This window comes from Leptopilina heterotoma, unplaced genomic scaffold (assembly GCF_015476425.1).
Source record: "Leptopilina heterotoma isolate Lh14 unplaced genomic scaffold, ASM1547642v1 Lhet_99, whole genome shotgun sequence".
Taxonomy (NCBI): Eukaryota; Metazoa; Arthropoda; class Insecta; order Hymenoptera; family Figitidae; genus Leptopilina; species Leptopilina heterotoma.
Window position 1 is genome coordinate 1,648,542 of NW_025111206.1, and position 18,947 is coordinate 1,667,488.

At 23.5% G+C, this 18,947-nt stretch overlaps 1 protein-coding gene across 2 annotated transcripts in view; it reads left to right on the forward strand.

Moving 5' to 3' along the window:
- Positions 1-13,915, forward strand: part of LOC122512435 (proton channel OtopLc-like) — a 50,772-nt gene extending 36,857 nt beyond the window's left edge. For both annotated transcript variants that reach the window (XM_043628251.1, XM_043628252.1), the window contains 5 exons: positions 3,240-3,442; positions 5,813-6,123; positions 7,220-7,385; positions 7,539-7,818; positions 12,778-13,915. In XM_043628251.1, the coding sequence (XP_043484186.1) occupies positions 3,240-3,442; positions 5,813-6,123; positions 7,220-7,385; positions 7,539-7,818; positions 12,778-13,483 (1,666 nt within the window). In that variant the 3' untranslated portion in view covers positions 13,484-13,915. The remainder of the gene's footprint in view (positions 1-3,239; positions 3,443-5,812; positions 6,124-7,219; positions 7,386-7,538; positions 7,819-12,777) is intronic.
- Positions 13,916-18,947: the final 5,032 nt, after the last annotated feature.

An 18,947-nucleotide genomic window follows, 5' to 3' on the forward strand; every position in this document is an offset into this window, starting at 1 on the left:
TGCTTTTGGAAAATATTTTACTTATTTAATAGTCTCGACTCTTTGGTGAAAAATCAAAAATTATCGAAATTATCAAAATTCAAAAATCCGAATTTCTTAAAATTCAATATTTTTCCCTCTCTTTTATGGGATTTAGCTTCATTATTTTTGTGCTTTTGGAAAATACTTTACTTATGTAATAGTCTCGATTCTTTGGTGAAAAATCAAAAATTATCGAAAACTATCAAAAATTCAAAAATCCGAATTTCTTAAAATTCAATATTTTTCCCTCTCTTTTATGGGATTTAGCTTCATTATTTTTGTGCTTTTGGAAAATATTTTACTTATTTAATAGTCTCGACTCTTTGGTGAAAAATCAAAAATTATCGAAAATTATCAAAAATTCAAAAATCCGAATTTCTTAAAATTCAACATTTTTTCCCCTTTTTTATGGGATTTAGCTTCATTATTTTTGTGCTTTTGGAAAATACTTTACTTATTTAATAGTCTCGACTCTTTGGTGAAAACTCAAAAATTATCGAAAATTATCAAAAATTCAAAAATCCAAATTTCTTAAAATTCAATATTTTTTCCTCTCTTTTATGGGATTTAGCTTCATTATTTTTGTGCTTTTGGAAAATATTTTACTTATTTAATAGTCTCGACTCTTTGGTGAAAACTCAAAAATTATCGAAAATTATCAAAAATTCAAAAATCCGAATTTCTTAAAATTCAACATTTTTTCCCCTTTTTTATGGGATTTAGCTTCATTATTTTTGTGCTTTTAAAAAATACTTTACTTATTTAATAGTCTCGACTCTTTGGTGAAAAATCAAAAATTATCGAAAATTATCAAAAATTCAAAAATCCAAATTTCTTAAAATTCAACATTTTTTCCCCTTTTTTATGGGATTTAGCTTCATTATTTTTGTGCTTTTGGAAAATATTTTACTTATTTAATAGTCTCGACTCTTTGGTGAAAAATCAAAAATTATCGAAATTATCAAAATTCAAAAATCCGAATTTCTTAAAATTCAATATTTTTCCCTCTCTTTTATGGGATTTAGCTTCATTATTTTTGTGCTTTTGGAAAATACTTTACTTATGTAATAGTCTCGATTCTTTGGTGAAAAATCAAAAATTATCGAAAACTATCAAAAATTCAAAAATCCGAATTTCTTAAAATTCAATATTTTTCCCTCTCTTTTATGGGATTTAGCTTCATTATTTTTGTGCTTTTGGAAAATATTTTACTTATTTAATAGTCTCGACTCTTTGGTGAAAACTCAAAAATTATCGAAAATTATCAAAAATTCAAAAATCCGAATTTCTTAAAATTCAACATTTATTCCTCTTTTTTATGAGATTTAGCTTCATTATTTTTGTGCTTTTGGAAAATATTTTACTTATTTAATAGTCTCGACTCTTTGGTGAAAAATCAAAAATTATCGAAAATTATCAAAAATTCAAAAATCCAAATTTCTTAAAATTCAACATTTTTTCCTCTTTTTTATGGGATTTAGCTTCATTATTTTTGTGCTTTTGGAAAATACTTTACTTATTTAATAGTCTCGACTCTTTGGTGAAAAATCAAAAATTATCGAAAATTACCAAAAATTCAAAAATCCAAATTTCTTAAAATTCAATATTTTTTCCTATCTTTTATGGGATTTAGCTTTATTATTTTTGTGCTTTTGGAAAATATTTTACTTATTTAACAGTCTCGACTCTTTGGTGAAAAATAAAAAATTATCGAAAATTATCAAAAATTCAAAAATCCAAATTTCTTAAAATTCAATATTTTTTTCTTTTTTTTATGGGATTTAGCTTCATTATTTTTGTGCTTTTGGAAAATACTTTACTTATTTAACAGTCTCGACTTTTTGGTAAAAAATCAAAAATTATCGAAAATTATCAAAACTTCAAAAATTCAAATTTCTTAAAATTCAACATTTTTTCCTTTCTTTTATGGAATTTAGCTTAATTATTTTTGTGCTTTTAAAAAATTCTTCACTTATTTAATAGTAAATTTCCTGAACATTTGAATTGAAGTGGGATATTTAAATCTTTACACAATTTTTACTTAGCTTTGCATTTAAATATTTCGAAGCTTGCGAGTAAATCTTTAGTAAATTTTTAGGAAAGTTTCGGTGCTATGTATTTAGTTAAACGTGACTAATTGAATCAATCAAAAACAATTGTATTGAAACATCAGTTTTTGCTTCTAAATCAGGTATTATTAACTGACTCAATAATTTAGAGTGTAAGATATAATATATATTGTCCAATGTATAAAATTTACAGTGAAATTTACGTGTGTGACGTGACGTAGGGGGAAGGGGGGGTTCAAGATTTGTGACGAAGTGTTACATAGGGGGAGGGAGGGTTAAAAATGGTCAAAAATCTCGTGACGTATTATGTGTACGGCCCCCAATAACAAAATTAATTTAAAAATTCCCCTCTTTTTAAACTGAATCTCCTGTTTGAAAATAAAAATCCCCTATTTTACCTAATTTATTAAAAGAAAAAATCATTGATACCAATAATTAAAAAAAATAAACTTTTTGAATTTAGTGGTATGCTTATCTCTATAGGAAGTAAAATTTCACTATAATTCAGAATTAGAGAGAAAAAAACTTGTAGAATCATAAACAACACACGTGTGATTTTTAACTTTTTAATCTATCAAAACTACATCGCAAATATATGAAACTTAAAAAAAGAATATAAAATTTTCTTTATAAGAGAACAACAGTTTGGACAAAAAATTCAGTGAACCGTTATAAATAGAGATTATCCATAATTGAAAGAAAATAAAGAGAGAAAACCCCTTTTTATCGAGGGATAGTGTGAAAAGTTCAATTAAGCATCATGTAAATTTCACGTGTTCCTCGACTTTGTCCCGTCGGTCATCCGTTACAATTACGAAGCCACTTTGACAGATTAAACACACAGTATAGTCGACAAACACGATTGAATGTAATTGAGCCAATTCTTATCATGTGTATATACATATATTTGCGATAGACACCGTTCAAATTTAATATTTCACGGGAGAATGTTCTAATTGGATAATGATAGACTACATGATTCCTCTGCGGTCACTAATTTTCTATCCATAAATCAATCTGTCAAATAATGTATAATCTAACATTTTACACGAATGGATTGGTTAAATCAATTTTTCTTTTTCTAAATTCTAAATTAATGAATAATACTTTCCATTTCTTTTCTTTTTTTTTTTGAAAAATTTCTTGTAGCTACGCATTAGCAACGACCCTTAGTGCTCTCTATGGAAAACTACTGGTTGTAATGGGCATTGCCTTTCCCATGTCGGAAGTAATTTCCACCTACATTCCTCCATCGTTCTACGAATCTTTCTACCTCTACCTCTACATCGGAAGTATGCTCTTCCTTTTTTACATGTGCATTATGATGCACAAAGATGGAAGACCCAAGCAAAGTAAGTAAAATGTACTTCTAAAGGAAAATTTCAATTTCAAGAAAAGTATGTATCACTGTAAAAAGAAATTTTATTTTAAAAAATACTTTAAAACATTCATTAATTTCAGTATTACAGGGTTGCCACAAAAATTTAATTTTGTTCCCTGATTTACAGACAAAATTTTCACTTTTTCCCTGACACAAAAAAATATTTTGATTCACTGTAAAAACAATTAAATACTAAAAAAAAATACAACTATTTATTTTCGAATTTCTTTAATTGTAAAATTATTCGAAAACATCAACAACTTCAGTTTTAAATAAATATTTAATAATTATCATTTTTCGATGAGAATTCAAATTTTCAAATAAAAATATTATTATAAAAATATTCGTATAAAACATGAAAAAATCTATAACTTTGAGTCTTCGATTCGAAGTGATCGATGTCTTTAAATCAATTATTTTATTTATTTTTAATAATTTTTGAAAAACTTCTTATTAAAAATTTTCAAATACATTTCTTTACCATTCAATTTTTCGAGATTTCGATTATTCGCAAATTCTTCAATTAAATATATTAGAAAATAAAAACTTAAAATAATTTAAAAGAAACTTCAATTAAACTTTTTCAAAAAAATTAATTATACAGAATTGTTAGATAAAAGTATGAAAAATACAAATTTTTAAAGATTTTAATTTGAATTCTTTTCAAAAATCAATTATTTCTAAAAATTCATACTATAATGCTTCTAATATTCAATAGAATATATATAGAATAGAATATTCAATAGAAAAATAAATAATTTTATGAATAATTGAAGTTTGCAAAGAATTTTATTAAAATTCCTAAACATAATTGTTTTTTTTAAATGTTACCAAATTCATCTTTAAATAATTGAATTTTCTGTGACATTTTTATTTATTTTTATTTATAATTAAATTCGTTAAGAAATTTTTAAAAAATATTAGATATTGAAAATGATTGAATTCAGAAGATTTTTTAAAATAATTAAAATTTTGCCAAGAACTATATTAAAAATTTTTTAAATAATTGAATTTCTGAGAAGAATTTTTCTATTTGTAAAGATAATTTTAAGAATTCTAAATTGAAATTTTTAGAAGAATTTAAAAAAAAATTTGAAACCAATTGAATTTTTGAAAAAAATTTTATATTACTTTTAAAAATAATTAAAATTTTCACGAATTGAATTTCGAAAAAGAATTCTATTATTTATAAAAATAATTGAAATCATGAAGAGAAGAATTTTATAAAATTTTGTTCAATAATTGATTTTCTCGAAAAAATGTATGAAAATTTTTCTTTAAATAATTGAATTTTCTGTTAATTTTTTATTATTTATGAAAATAGGTAATTGAATCTTTAGGTAGAATTTTATCAAAATTTTTTAAAAATAATTGAATTCTTTTGGAAAATGTTATTAACATAATAGATATTGAAAATCATTGAATTGAAGAAATGTTTTTAAAATATTTGAAATTTTGACAAGAATTTTGTTGAAATTTTTTAATTCTGTTACTTATAAAAATAATTAAAATATTGACCAGAATTTAAAAAAATTTTTTTAAATAATTGAATTTTGGAGAAGAATTTTATTATTTATTAAGATAATTGAAATTTGACAAGAATTTCATTAAAATGTTTGAAAATAATTGAATTTCAGAGAAGAATTTTATTACTTTTAAAAATAATTGAAATTTTTGAGAGAATTTTAAAAAATTAGCGAACCTAATTGATTTATTGCAAAGAAATTAATTAAAAAATTTGTAAATAATTTAATTACTGTGAAATTTTTATTATTTTTGAAAAAAATTGAATTTCTGTATTAAATTCAATCAAAATTGAAATTATATAAAATTCTAAATTAAAACCTTTTGAAGTTTATTTATTTATGAAAATCGTAAAAGCTTTTAAAATTCAATTAATTTTGAAATATTTAAGTAAAATTATTCATTAAACAATTTATAAGTAATAATTCTATGATAGTTGTTCAAGAATTAAGTTTAAAAAAAAAAATTTTTTAAAATAGAAATTGTTGTCAGAAATAGAAAAAATTGAAGATTTTGTATCAGAATTCGTGGTAATTGCATAGTTTATGAAGCCAACAAAAAAGTCACGAAAATTCAGAATTTTCTTATGAATTCTAAAAATTTAATTTTTTGCAGTACTTTTAATAAAAATTCCTGTCTTTTCCCTGATTTCCCTGACCAATTCTATTTTCCCTGACTATTTCCTAACTTTCCTGATCAGTGTCAACCCTGTATTATGATCAAAATAAGATTTAATTTTTTCTGTGATGAATTTAGAAAGAATACTGAACGGAATGAAAATTATGATTTAAAGATTTAAAAATGTTTTCTATTTTAGAGAAGCAAAAAGATATTTCGGATTTGGACTCGTCACGATCGTCGAGTGGTGGTGGGGTGGACAGTGACACGGTCGACACATCATGCCCTCATATTGCCTCTCGACCTGCACAGCATTATGGTAGTTTTTATCTCCGAATGGGAGCCGTGGCTTTTGGAATAGGTTCAATGATCTATTCGGGTCTTGAATTCGGACAATATTTCGAACTCGAACGCAACACAAAATGCCACAATATTATGCTCGCCGTCACCCCGGCCAGTCGAATGGCTTTTATTTTCATCCAAATGTACTTTATCTTTTTAAACAACAAAGTAAGTTCTACTTTCAAAATAGTTACAAGTTCCACTTTCTAAACAGTTACAAGTTTTACTTTCAAAACAGTTACAACATTTACTTTCAAAATAGTTATCATTTTTAATTTCTTAGTTACAATTTTTAATTTCATAGTAACAACTTTTTATTTCATTGCAACTCTAAATTTTTACATCTACAGCTTTTATCAGTTAATTCCAAAATAGTAAAAAAAATTTTCAATTTCAAAAAAGGAAACTAGTGAAAATTCGCAAAATAAAGGAAAACATGAAAATACTAAGATAATATTTGCTTAATTTGAATATTAAAATTTTCAATTGGGAAATTGGTGGTTTTTTCTCCATTCTCTCTTTTATTTTATTTTTTTTATTAAAACAAGAGAAACCCCGAGGTTTTTCATGATCAAACAATTTGTATCTCGAGTTGAGTGGAAAAAAATCCGAGGGTAGCTCTGTATATTGTGGTGAACCTAATGTGTTACTGGAAGCATTATTACATCAGAAGAGTAACCACAGGGATTAATGAAATAGAAGGGTGAATATCCTGACAGTGTAGTGGAAGAAATTACTCCACCGGGTTGCTTTTTGCCTATATGGCCAATGCCACTTTAAACAATATTTTGACAACCTTTTACATCCTTCAACAAAAACAAAAATCTCAAAATATTTTCTGACACTCGAAAGATTAACCAATAAAAAATCAATTGCAATTCAGTTCTAGTGAAATAAATAATAAATTCCTAAATTTAAACACATAGAAAATTATTCGATATTATTTTAACAGAAAAGTGGATTAAAATAATCATTACAAGATTAAAGCATTACAGCAAATAGTCCGTTGAGGTTTCAATTTTCAAATAATTCATTCAAAGATTAAAATAATTGGAGGATTATTTTATCGAATTGGTTACAAATTTGGTTCTGAATTAGAAACATATTTTTGACATGAAGAAAATTAACCCCACAGTAAAAGCATTAAAAAGTCTTGCAGTTTAAATTTTCACCCGAAAAAAGATTAAAATAATCCACTTTTGATTTTCTGTGATTATAATCTAAAAATAATTCCAATAATAACCGATTTTTTTTCAAATTTCAGCAAATGAAAGTCTATCGACATAGAGTGATAGCACGTTTTGGACTGATGCACATGATCGGAACGAATCTCTCCGTATGGCTCAATGTTTTAGTGCAAGAAACGAAACACGAGATTCTAACTTTTTACAATCCTGAAAATAATTCACTAAGAATTTCTCATCGAATAGGTAAGGAACAATTTACTATTTATAAAGACAAGAACCTTATGCTTTTCAACAAGCTGATTTTGACTCTCAAAACATTTTTGAAATTTACGCTTTTATGCTCAAGCATAAAGTTCCTGTTAAAAATAAAAATTAATTGTTTGCACATATTTAAAGGAGCGAAAGGAAGTTTTCACATGGGTCACAATCACGGGCATTACGTGGATCGTTTGAGAGTCACAAGAGGATTGAAAGGACCTCACAATATATTCGAATGCAGAAGGGACAATATTATGGGTCTATTGGTACAAGACGCGAGTCCTTTCCTTTTTCCTTGCACAATCGAATACAGTTTGATTTGCGCAGCAATTTTGTACGTCATGTGGAAAAACATAGCAAAAGCATCAAATCCATCGAGTCCCACGACTCTATCAACACAACACACCCATGCATACAGGTACAAAAAATAAAAATTATTCTTACAGGGTTGTCACAAAAATTTAATTTTGTTTTCCCCTGATTTCCAGACAAAATTTTGACTTTTTCTCTGAGTCTAAAGAATATTTTGATTCACTTTAAATTAGATATTAAAAAAAAATTATTTTTAATACATTTATTTGCGAATTTCTTTAATTATAAAATTATTCGAAAACATCAATAGATGTTTTAACTTCTTAAAAAAAAATAGTTCTACAAAATTGTTAATTAAAAGTATGAAAAATTTAAACTTTCAAAGATTTTCATTTAAAAACCTTTTCAAAAATTCAATTATTTCTAAAAATTTGTCCTATAATTCTTCTAATATTCAATTATTATCTAAAAACCTAACTAAAATTAATTTTTACATCAACTTTTATTAGAAAATTCTGCGAGAAATCAATTATTCAAATACAAAAATAAATAGATTATAGAGTAATTGAATGTTTTTTAAAATTGACAACTATTAATACAAATTTTAAGAACAATTGCAATTTTCGAGGAATTCAATTCAAATTGTATTAAAAATAATTAAAATTCTGTGTGGAGTTTTATTATTTATAAAAATAATTGAATTCCTAAAAACATGTTTACTATTTAAAAAAATAATTAAATATTTACGTAGAATTTTATTACATTTTTTTACATATTTGAATTTTGCTATTTATAAAAATAATTGAAATCATGAAGAGAATGTTTTCAAAAATTAAATTTCTGTAAAGGATTTTATCATTTTTGAAAATAATTGAATTTTTCAATAAAATTTATTAAAATTCCTAAAAATAATGGAATTTCTGCAAAGAATTTTGTTATTTATCAAGATAATTGATTGAAAAAAATTAAATTCCTGATTATGAATTTTAATACTTATGAAAATAATTGAATTATTGCGAAGAATTTTATAAAATTTTGTCGAATAATTGATTTTTCGAAAAAATGTATAAAATTTTCTCTTTAAATAATTGAATTTTCTATTAATTTTGTATTATTTATGAAAATATGTAATTAAATTTGTGGATAAAATTTTATCAAAATTTCTTGAAAATAATTTAATTCTTTTGGAAAATTTTATTAACATAGTAGATAATAATTTCAATTATTTTCAAAACATTTTATTGAAATTTTTTAATTTCGTTTCTTATGAAGATAATTAAAATTATGACCAGAACTGAAACATTTTTTTAATATAATTTAATTTTAAAGAAGAATTTTATTATTTATTAAGATAATTGAAATTTGACAAGAATTTTATTACTTTTAAAAATAATTGAAATTTTTAAGGGAATTTAAAAAAAAATTTTAAACTTTATTTATTGCGAAGAAATTTATAAAAAAATTTGTAAATATTTGAATTACTGTGAAATTTTTATTATTTATGAAAATAATTGAATTTTTTTGTGAAATTTTATTAAAATAGTAGATTATGATAATCATGGAATTGAAGAAATTTATAGGAAATAATTGAAATTTTGCAGAGAATTTTTTGAAAATTTTTGAAAATAATTGAATTTTGGAGAAGAATTTTATTATTTACAAAGAAAATTGAAATTTTTTTTAGAATTTAAAAAAATTTTTGAACATAATTGAATTGTTGCAAAGAATTTTATTACATTTGAAAATAATTGAATTTCTGTAATTATTTGAGACTTCAGAAGAATTTGAATTATTCAAATTTTTCAAAAAACTAAGTTCTTTGAAATTTTGAATTAAATTCTTCAAAAATTGAAATTTTCTAAAATTTCAATTTAAAACCTTTTGAATTTCATTTTTTAAGGAAAATTGTAATCGCAACTGTTTTAAAATTCAATTCCTTTTTTAATTTTCAAGTAAAATTATATATTAATTGAGCCTCCCAATTCAAGAACTCGCCCGACGCTCGGATGAACACTCTAACGCCAGTCAAACGTTAAGAAAAGTTACAAAAATTAAAATTTGAAATTTTGATTTTTCAGAAGCACTACCTTGTAGGAAATTGAATAGCGCATCTTTTTTCCTTTGAATTTTTTTCGTAGGATGAATATTGTCGGAAATAATGACGAAAAATGGTAAAATTTTGTTTTTCAAATTTCATTGCTTTTTAAAACATAAATCATCGTATCTTCGACAATTATTGTCGAATTGACTTCAAATTTGGTATGCAAGTCTATTTGGGTTCTGGGAAAACGATAAAATGATCAGAATGTAAAAATTTCCTAATTGTTCACTAATTTGTTAATGTAAATAAAGGCTTGTCAATTTTAGGTTAACTTACCTTCGTCGACAAAAAGTCTGCGGTGAACTTTCGAATTGAAAAAACTTCCAGTGAGACATTTGTTTATTAGTATATAAGGAAGTTTTTTGGAAAATATTAGATTGATTTAGTAAAAAATGTGGAAAATATTAAGGTTTAAAGACAGCGCGGAGAGCGCGACATCGAGTCGCGGCGTGCAAATATCACTAAACACCAACTTTATAGGACGTCAGTTGTTGAATTTGTTCTTATTACCTCGGTTATTACTCAGTACTTTAAAAAAAGCATTAAATAAATTATTGGGATATAATTATAACGCTATGTTTAACATTATAACAAACATAAAAATTCTATAAATAATAAAGAACTAGCAACAATTCGCGCGGCTAACTTTTTACTACATTTTATAAATAAAATTAGCAATTTTAAAAATAATAGATTATTATTATTATTATTATTATTATTATTAATTATTATTATTATTATTAATTAATTATTAATATTAATTATTATAATTAATTATTAATAATAATTATTAAAGAAACTCCATTAGTTTAAAAAAAAATTCAAAGAAATTCTTCAAAAGAATTTAATTAGGATTTTTTAAAATTTTTATAAAATTCTTTGCGAGAATTCCGTTATTTTCCTAAATAAAAAAATTCTTTGAAGGTATTCTTATTATTTTCTAGAATTTTAAATTGTTTTTTATAAAAATAATTGAATTGCTTAAAAAAAATTTATTATTTATAACAATAATAATTGAATTCCTGTGAAATTTGTATTATTTCTAAAAATAATCAAATGTTTATATGCAATTTTATTAAAAATTTTTTTAAATAATTGAATTTTTTGGGAAATTTTATAAAAAATAGTAGATATTGAAAATAATTGAAATTAGAAAAATTTTTGAAAATAATTGAAATTAGGACAAGAATTTCTCTGACATTTAGGAAAATAATTAAACTTTGGAAAAGAATTTTGTTATTTATAAAGGTAATCGGGATTTTTACAAAATTTTTTTTTCAAATTTTGTACATAGTTGAATTTTATAAGAAGAATTTTATTATTTTTTTTTTTTTTTTGAAAATAGTTGAATTTCTGCAATTATTTGTAATTTCTCCAAAATTGAATTTTTTTAGTGTTTTCAACAAAAATTTAAATTAGAAAGTTTTCAAATTCTATTATTTTTAAAATTGCTAATTTTATTTATAAAATGTAGTAAAAAGTTAGCCGCGCGAATTGTTGCTAGTTCTTTATTATTTATAGAATTTTTATGTTTGTTATAATGTTAAACATAGCGTTATAATTATATCCCAATAATTTATTTAATGCTTTTTTTAAAGTACTGAGTAATAACCGAGGTAATAAGAACAAATTCAACAACTGACGTCCTATAAAGTTGGTGTTTAGTGATATTTGCACGCCGCGACTCGATGTCGCGCTCTCCGCGCTGTCTTTAAACCTTAATATTTTCCACATTTTTTACTAAATCAATCTAATATTTTCCAAAAAACTTCCTTATATACTAATAAACAAATGTCTCACTGGAAGTTTTTTCAATTCGAAAGTTCACCGCAGACTTTTTGTCGACGAAGGTAAGTTAACCTAAAATTGACAAGCCTTTATTTACATTAACAAATTAGTGAACAATTAGGAAATTTTTACATTCGGATCATTTTATCGTTTTCCCAGAACCCAAATAGACTTGCATACCAAATTTGAAGTCAATTCGACAATAATTGTCGAAGATACGATGATTTATGTTTTAAAAAGCAATGAAATTTGAAAAACAAAATTTTACCATTTTTCGTCATTATTTCCGACAATATTCATCCTACGAAAAAAATTCAAAGGAAAAAAAGATGCGCTATTCAATTTCCTACAAGGTAGTGCTTCTGAAAAATCAAAATTTCAAATTTTAATTTTTGTAACTTTTCTTAACGTTTGACTGGCGTTAGAGTGTTCATCCGAGCGTCGGGCGAGTTCTTGAATTGGGAGGCTCAATTAGTTTATGAGTAATAATATTATGATACATAGTTCTTCAAGAATTAAGTTATTTAAAATGAAATTATTGGCAGAAATGGTAAAAATAGAATGTTTTGTATTTGAATTCGTGGTAAGTTCATAGTTTATGAGTCGAACAAAAAAGGCACAAAAAATCAGTATTTTCTTATGAATTATAAAAATTTAATTTTTTTTCCAGTACTTTTAATAAAAATCCCTAATTTTTCCCTGACCAATTTAACTTTCCCTGACTTTTCCCTGAATTCCCTGCATCCAGAAAAAATATATATTTGATTCAGAGCCAACTAGACGTTTACTTGTTTCAAATAAATGTTATTTGGTTTAAATAAAAATTTATTTGGTTCAAATAAAAGTTTTATTTATAATTATATAAATTATATTATATAATTATATAAATTATATTATGTAATTATATAAATTATAATTTATTATAATAAAATGTTATTTGGTTCAAATAAAAGTTTTATTTACGTCGAATATAATTTTTATGTAAATCAAATCAATAGCCTAATTGTCTCTGAGACATATATACGTTTATTTAACTAAGATAAAATAATAAAAATTTAAATAAAATTTTTCTCTGTGTGTAATTTCCCTGACCTGTGGCAACCCTCATCTATTAAATTCTCTCCGAAAAAAAAACGACAGCAAAAAATAAATTTCTCTCTCCTTTCTCCAATTTAGAAAATCGCCCTATCACTACAGCGTCGATTGTGCTCAAGCTCACAAAGGACTATTCTTTGGGATCCTAATTCTCGTGATGACGATAATCTCCCTAATTCTCTTCTTCGTTCTGATCTCACGTCCCGAACATGTCAACTTTGCAGTCATGGAAGTGAATATCTGCGAATTAACACTCTACGGACTTTCAACATTGGCCACACTCATTGGAATGTGTCAAATTCGCAAATTACGTTACGACGGTGGTCGAAATCTCGAATTGGACAATATTCTCCTTGTCGGTGCACAAACGGGAATGTTTATCTATTCAACATTCACAATAATTGGCAGTCACTTCACTCCCGACAAGGATACAATTCTCATTCTTGTCACGGCATTGGCGAGTGTTCTTCAAACGACATGTCAAACAATATTTATTCTCGATGCATCGAGAAGATCAGTTGCCACTGCTGAGAATATAAGACGTAAGCCGGCAAGGCAAATTGTCACATTTTTATTGGTGACCAATTTGGCAATGTGGGCAGTGAATACATTGGAAAAATCACGCGCCGAATCACATCCCGTGCAACTTCATTTTTATGGTCTCTGGGCATGGACAATAATCACACACGTGTCAATGCCATTGGCGATATTCTATCGATTTCACAGTACAGTTTGTCTCTGTGAAATTTGGAAAAGAGCTTATAAAGTGAAACCAACTTATATGTGACGCAAGGGGTCAACTCAATGTAATCGAAGACGTTTACGTAATCAATTACGTAGAATTAGTACTCCAATTATTCTTCAAGATCGCGAATATCGACACATTCATCCTAAACCAACGTCTTTCACGAGGATCCTCTAAAGTAATTGAACTGTATTTTTTCCTAAAATCAATGTTTTTCTGAGGATATCAAATTTCGCAATACTTTTGCTACGTTTTTTAGTCTCAATTTGATATCCTTAGAAAAACTGTGAAATCACTTGTTCTTTAATGCATTTCTTTGGGGACGCATGAAAGAGTCAAAAATTTTCCACGATTTTTCATTATTTATCGCACAGTTTTCTTGAAAGTCAGGGGTCGAACCAGTGAAAGTATTTAAAAATACGGACTTTACGGACCAAAAATGAAAAATCACGGACCAATTACTGACAAAAATATAACGAGTTCGAGTAAAATAAAAGAACATTTTACTTAAAACTATAAATTAAATTTTTCATAACTATAAAACATGAAGATATGGATAACTCCGAGTCTTCAACTCCGAGTGATAAATTTCTTCATGTTTTATTTGAAAATTCTACAAAATTCAATTATTTAAATACAAACATAGATAATAGTTTTTGTAGAATTGCATGTTTCTTAAAATTGAATTCACATAGAATTTTATCAATAAATTTTATTATTTTATGAAAATAATTGAATTTTTGCGAAGAATTTTATTATTTATAAAAGTAATTGAATTTATAGAAAGAATGTTATTATTTATGAAAATAATTGAATTTCTGCAAAGAATTTTATTATTAATGGAAATAATTGAATTCTTTTGAGAAATTTTATTCAAATTTTATTCAAAATTATTGAATTCCTGTAAAGAATTTTGTTATTTATGAAAATAATTGAATTCCTAAAAAAAATTTAATATTTGCGAAAATAATTGAAATTTTGGAAAATTTTTTTTATTATTTATGAAAATAATTAAATGATTGCAAAGAAATTTATAAAAAAATATGTAAATAATTAAATTCGTGTGAAAAATTTTTAATATTTAAGAAAATAATTGCTTCCCTGAAAAGAATTTTTATACTTATCTTAAAAAGAATTTTCTAAAAGTTTATTCAATAATTGATTTTTTCGAAGAAATGGATGCAAATTTTTCTTTAAATAATTGAATTTTATAAAAATTCCTGAAAATAATTGATTTTTTTGAAAAAATGTTAGCAAATTTTTTTTTAAATAATTGAATTTTCTGTAAAATTTTTATTATTATTGAAAATAATTAAATGTTTGCGTAGTTTTATCAATTTTTTTTTAAATAATTGAATTCTTTTGGAAAATTTTTATAAAATAGTAGATATTTAAAATCATTGAATTGAAGAAATGTTTTGAAAATAACTGAATTTTGGAGAAGAATTTTATTATTTATTAAGATAATTGAAATTTGCCAAGAATTTTATTAAAATTTTTTAAAAATTATACAATTTCATGAAAAATTGAATTTTGCAAAGAATTTTATAAAAATTCCTGCCAATAATTGATTTTTTCGTAAAAATGTTAGCAAATTTTTCTTTTAATAATTGAATTTTCTGTGAAATTATTATTATTAATAAAAATAATTGAATGTTTGCGTAGAGTTTTATCAATTTTTTTTTTTAAATAATTGAATTCTTTTTGGAAATTTTATTAAAATAGTAGATATTGAAAATCATTGAATTGAAGAAATGTTTTTAAAATAATTGAAATTTTGACAAGAATTTTTTTATTTATTAAAAGAATTAAAATTTGCTAAGGATTTTTATTCAAATTTTCGAAAATAATTGAATTTCTGATACGAATTTTATTACTTTTGAAAATAATTGCCTTTTTTACGAGCATTTTTTAAATTTTTTGAACGTAATTGAATTATTGCGAAGAAATTTTTAAAAAATTTGTAAATAATTGAATTACCTAGAAATTTTTATTACTTTTGAAAATAATTGAATTTCTGCAATCATTATTTGTAATTTCTCTAAAATTCTCCAAATTATATCGTACAGTTTACAAACTTTTCGACTTTTCTCGATCAAATTACGAACTTCACGAACCTTTTTTTAAAAAAAACTGACTTTTACGGAATTCAAGCCTATTCATGCGTCCCCATTTTTTTCTTTCGAAATATAAAACATTTGCGAATAAAAATGTATAAAAAAAATATAGCGAAGTTAGGAGAAAAAATACAGTTCTGTTCTTTTAGAGAAGCAATGTGAAAGAGATTTTTTTTCATAGTTTGGAAGTATCGATATATTCTTGAAAATGATCGTGAAAAATATGTTTTTAAAAAAGTTTCTTTGTGTACGTCCACCTGAAAATAATTATTAGTGTAATATTTGCGAAAAAAAATGTCTGCAAAAATTACACTTTAATTTTTTTCTGTGGGTCACATTATGATCCGAAATTGCTTTACCTGATTATTCAGATAGAAACCAAAAAGAAAAAAAATCCAATTTTTTATTGGATACGTGATGTTTTAACGTCTCCTTTATCCGAGTTGTTGCTTAGATTTTAAAATGTTATCGAATACAGCTGGCGATATGGAATATTTAAAAAGAAAATAATCTTACATGTTAAAAAGAAAAATTCTCCCTCTAATAAACGAATAATTTATCTTCTTAAAAAATTGCAAAAATACTTCCTATTTGAAATCAAAGTAAACAACAAAATTTGACAATAAAATTGTCAAATTTGAAAAAAAGGGTTTCGAATCAAAGTAAAGAATAAAAAACTTGAGTTTAAATTTTTATTTCAAAATAAAACTTAAATGGAACAATTTTTTGAATTTATTTTTAAAACAAAAAGACTCGGATAAATAATTTCTATACATGTTTTACTTAGCCGAAACAAAAAAATGTGAAATAAAACATTAAAAAACTCTGCAGTATTTTCTACAATAAAAATAGATGAGTCGATAAATTAAATGTGATATTTTAAGAAAAAATATTAGAATTTATTCACAATACTTCCCTTAGATTCTATTTTTATATTTTTAATACAATTATATCAAAAATAATAATGAAAATTGGCTTTAATATCATCTTTAAGACACTCGATAGAGCACTTTTAATTTTTTTTTTAAATATACAGTGTAATAGAGAATCTAAAATAAAAGATATCTCAGGTATTATGGGAACAATTTTTTATTTATACGAATTTCAATTTAATGAAATAATTAATTACTCTTCTATATGAATGATTAATTTTAATTTATGAATTAAATTTAATATTTAATTAAATTTTTCCATTAAAAGTATAATTTGTAAGACTTAGTAAAAATTACCAAGAGAAAAAAAATTTTAATTGTAAGAAAAAATTATAAAATAATTAAGTAAAAATTTAAAATTGGATAAAAATTTAAAATTTTTGTTAGATAAAACTAATTTTTCATTCTATTTAAAACTTACAATAATTAATTACTAATTACATATTAATAATAATAATATTAATAATAATACTTAATAATCTAATTGTAATTTATGAATTAATTTTAATATTAAATTAAATATTACAATAATTTTAGAAATTTTTTGTAGCATTAAATATTTTCTATAAAATTTCTTTTAGTACCAGGAATGCAATTTATTTTAAATATTTGTTTTAACTTATACCATTTTTAAAGGCAATTTTATTATAAAAAATTAGATAAATTTGAATAATTTTTATAAAAAAAATTAATATAAAAAATAACTAAAAATTTTCCAATTTACAAAAAATGACAATTTTTTAGAAATTTTTCTTTAAAATAAATGGAAAAGGGGCGAAAATGATTGATTTTAGGTAGAGATACAACCCTAGTGAAAAATAAAAATAATTTAGTTTTAAAAAAATAAATAAATAACAAGTGGACCACATTCTTTTTATATAAAAAAAATAATCCAATCATCAGCTGTATTAATAACATTACAAAGTAACTGAATAGTGATGCTTCGTAACCCAAAATAGAAACACAGTTTATTACCTCCACTTCCGCGAATAAAAGAAAAAAAATTTAAAAACAGGGTCTCCAGTTGTTTTTAGATTTAGAAAAAGTAGAGTATTTTGACTAAACAAAAAAAAAACAATTTAATTTTTTTTTATCACTAAACACGCACAATGTCTTTTTAAAAGACATTTTAGGGGGCCTAGATTTTGTCTTTATTATCCAGGTAAAAATTTTAATACCATTTACACATTAAAATTAAAAAATTTTCATTCTGTAAACAATATTCATTATTTCTACCTGGACATAATAAAAATTACAAGAAGACTTTTTATAACGTATTTACCAAAAATAAAAAAATATACAAAAAAAATTTTTACAATTTTGGGATCAACGTAGCCACTTAGTTCGATATTGCGGGTTTATATTAAAACTTGAGTACAACTTTACAACCGAGTTAGTTGAACAGAATAGTTTCGACACGATTTTTTATGGAAATTAGTTGCTAGAATGTTGTATAGTGGATAAAACAAAAAAAAACAAAAAAAAAGAAAGAAAAGAGAAAAAAATCTTGAGTGAACGATAGCATACACTGAATTTTTAAAGAGAATAATAAAAATTGACTGCGATAGAAAATTGGAGAAAAAAATTTTATTGGCACAAAAGTAATAAAAAATTCTATACTTTCTTCTAGTTCTTTTTTTTACAAAAATCAATGAAATATTTTTTCTCGTTTTATACTTAGAGAATATCCTGTTATCACGTTTTTTCATCAAAACAATTTAAAAATTATTGCAAACAAATTGAAAACACATTCACGGACATCCGTCTTCCACATAGTACAAAACTTCTAATTTGTGATTTTTTCAATGTGTTGTGCGCGAATTAAAGAAAAAAAGTCCAAAAACAAAATGAAACCTATTTTTTTTAATCATTAATTATTAATGAAAAATTTAACAATAAAATTGAACTTGAAAGAAGCGTTTTCATTTTACATAAAAAAAAACAATTTGAGTTTCAAAGATTTTAAAAATTCAAAAAATTATTTGATAATTCATTTATTTATTATAATAATAGGTATAATAAATAAATCTAATTTATATTTTTTGTGTAGAAAAACCAATTTAAGAAAGATGAAAATGAAAAAAATAAGAAAATAAAAAAAATATGAAAATAAGAAAATAAAAAAATGAGTAAAATAATAAAATTATATAAATAATAAAAAATAAAATAATTACAAAATAATTTGCAATTTATTTATCTGTAAATATTTATTTAAATATTGAATTTAATCAAAAATTAAATGTTTCCTTATTTAATAAATAAATGAATAAAAAATACACAATTCCAAAAAAGGCGAAACGAACTAAAAATATTACAACCAACAACATTTTACTTTTTATTGTTGCATAAATAATTGTGCCTTAATTTTGCAATATCGCTTCTTTCATGTCAGAATTTTATTGAACTTTTAAAATATTTTTACGTCTCTCTGGTAATTTACTTTTGACATTTGCCAGT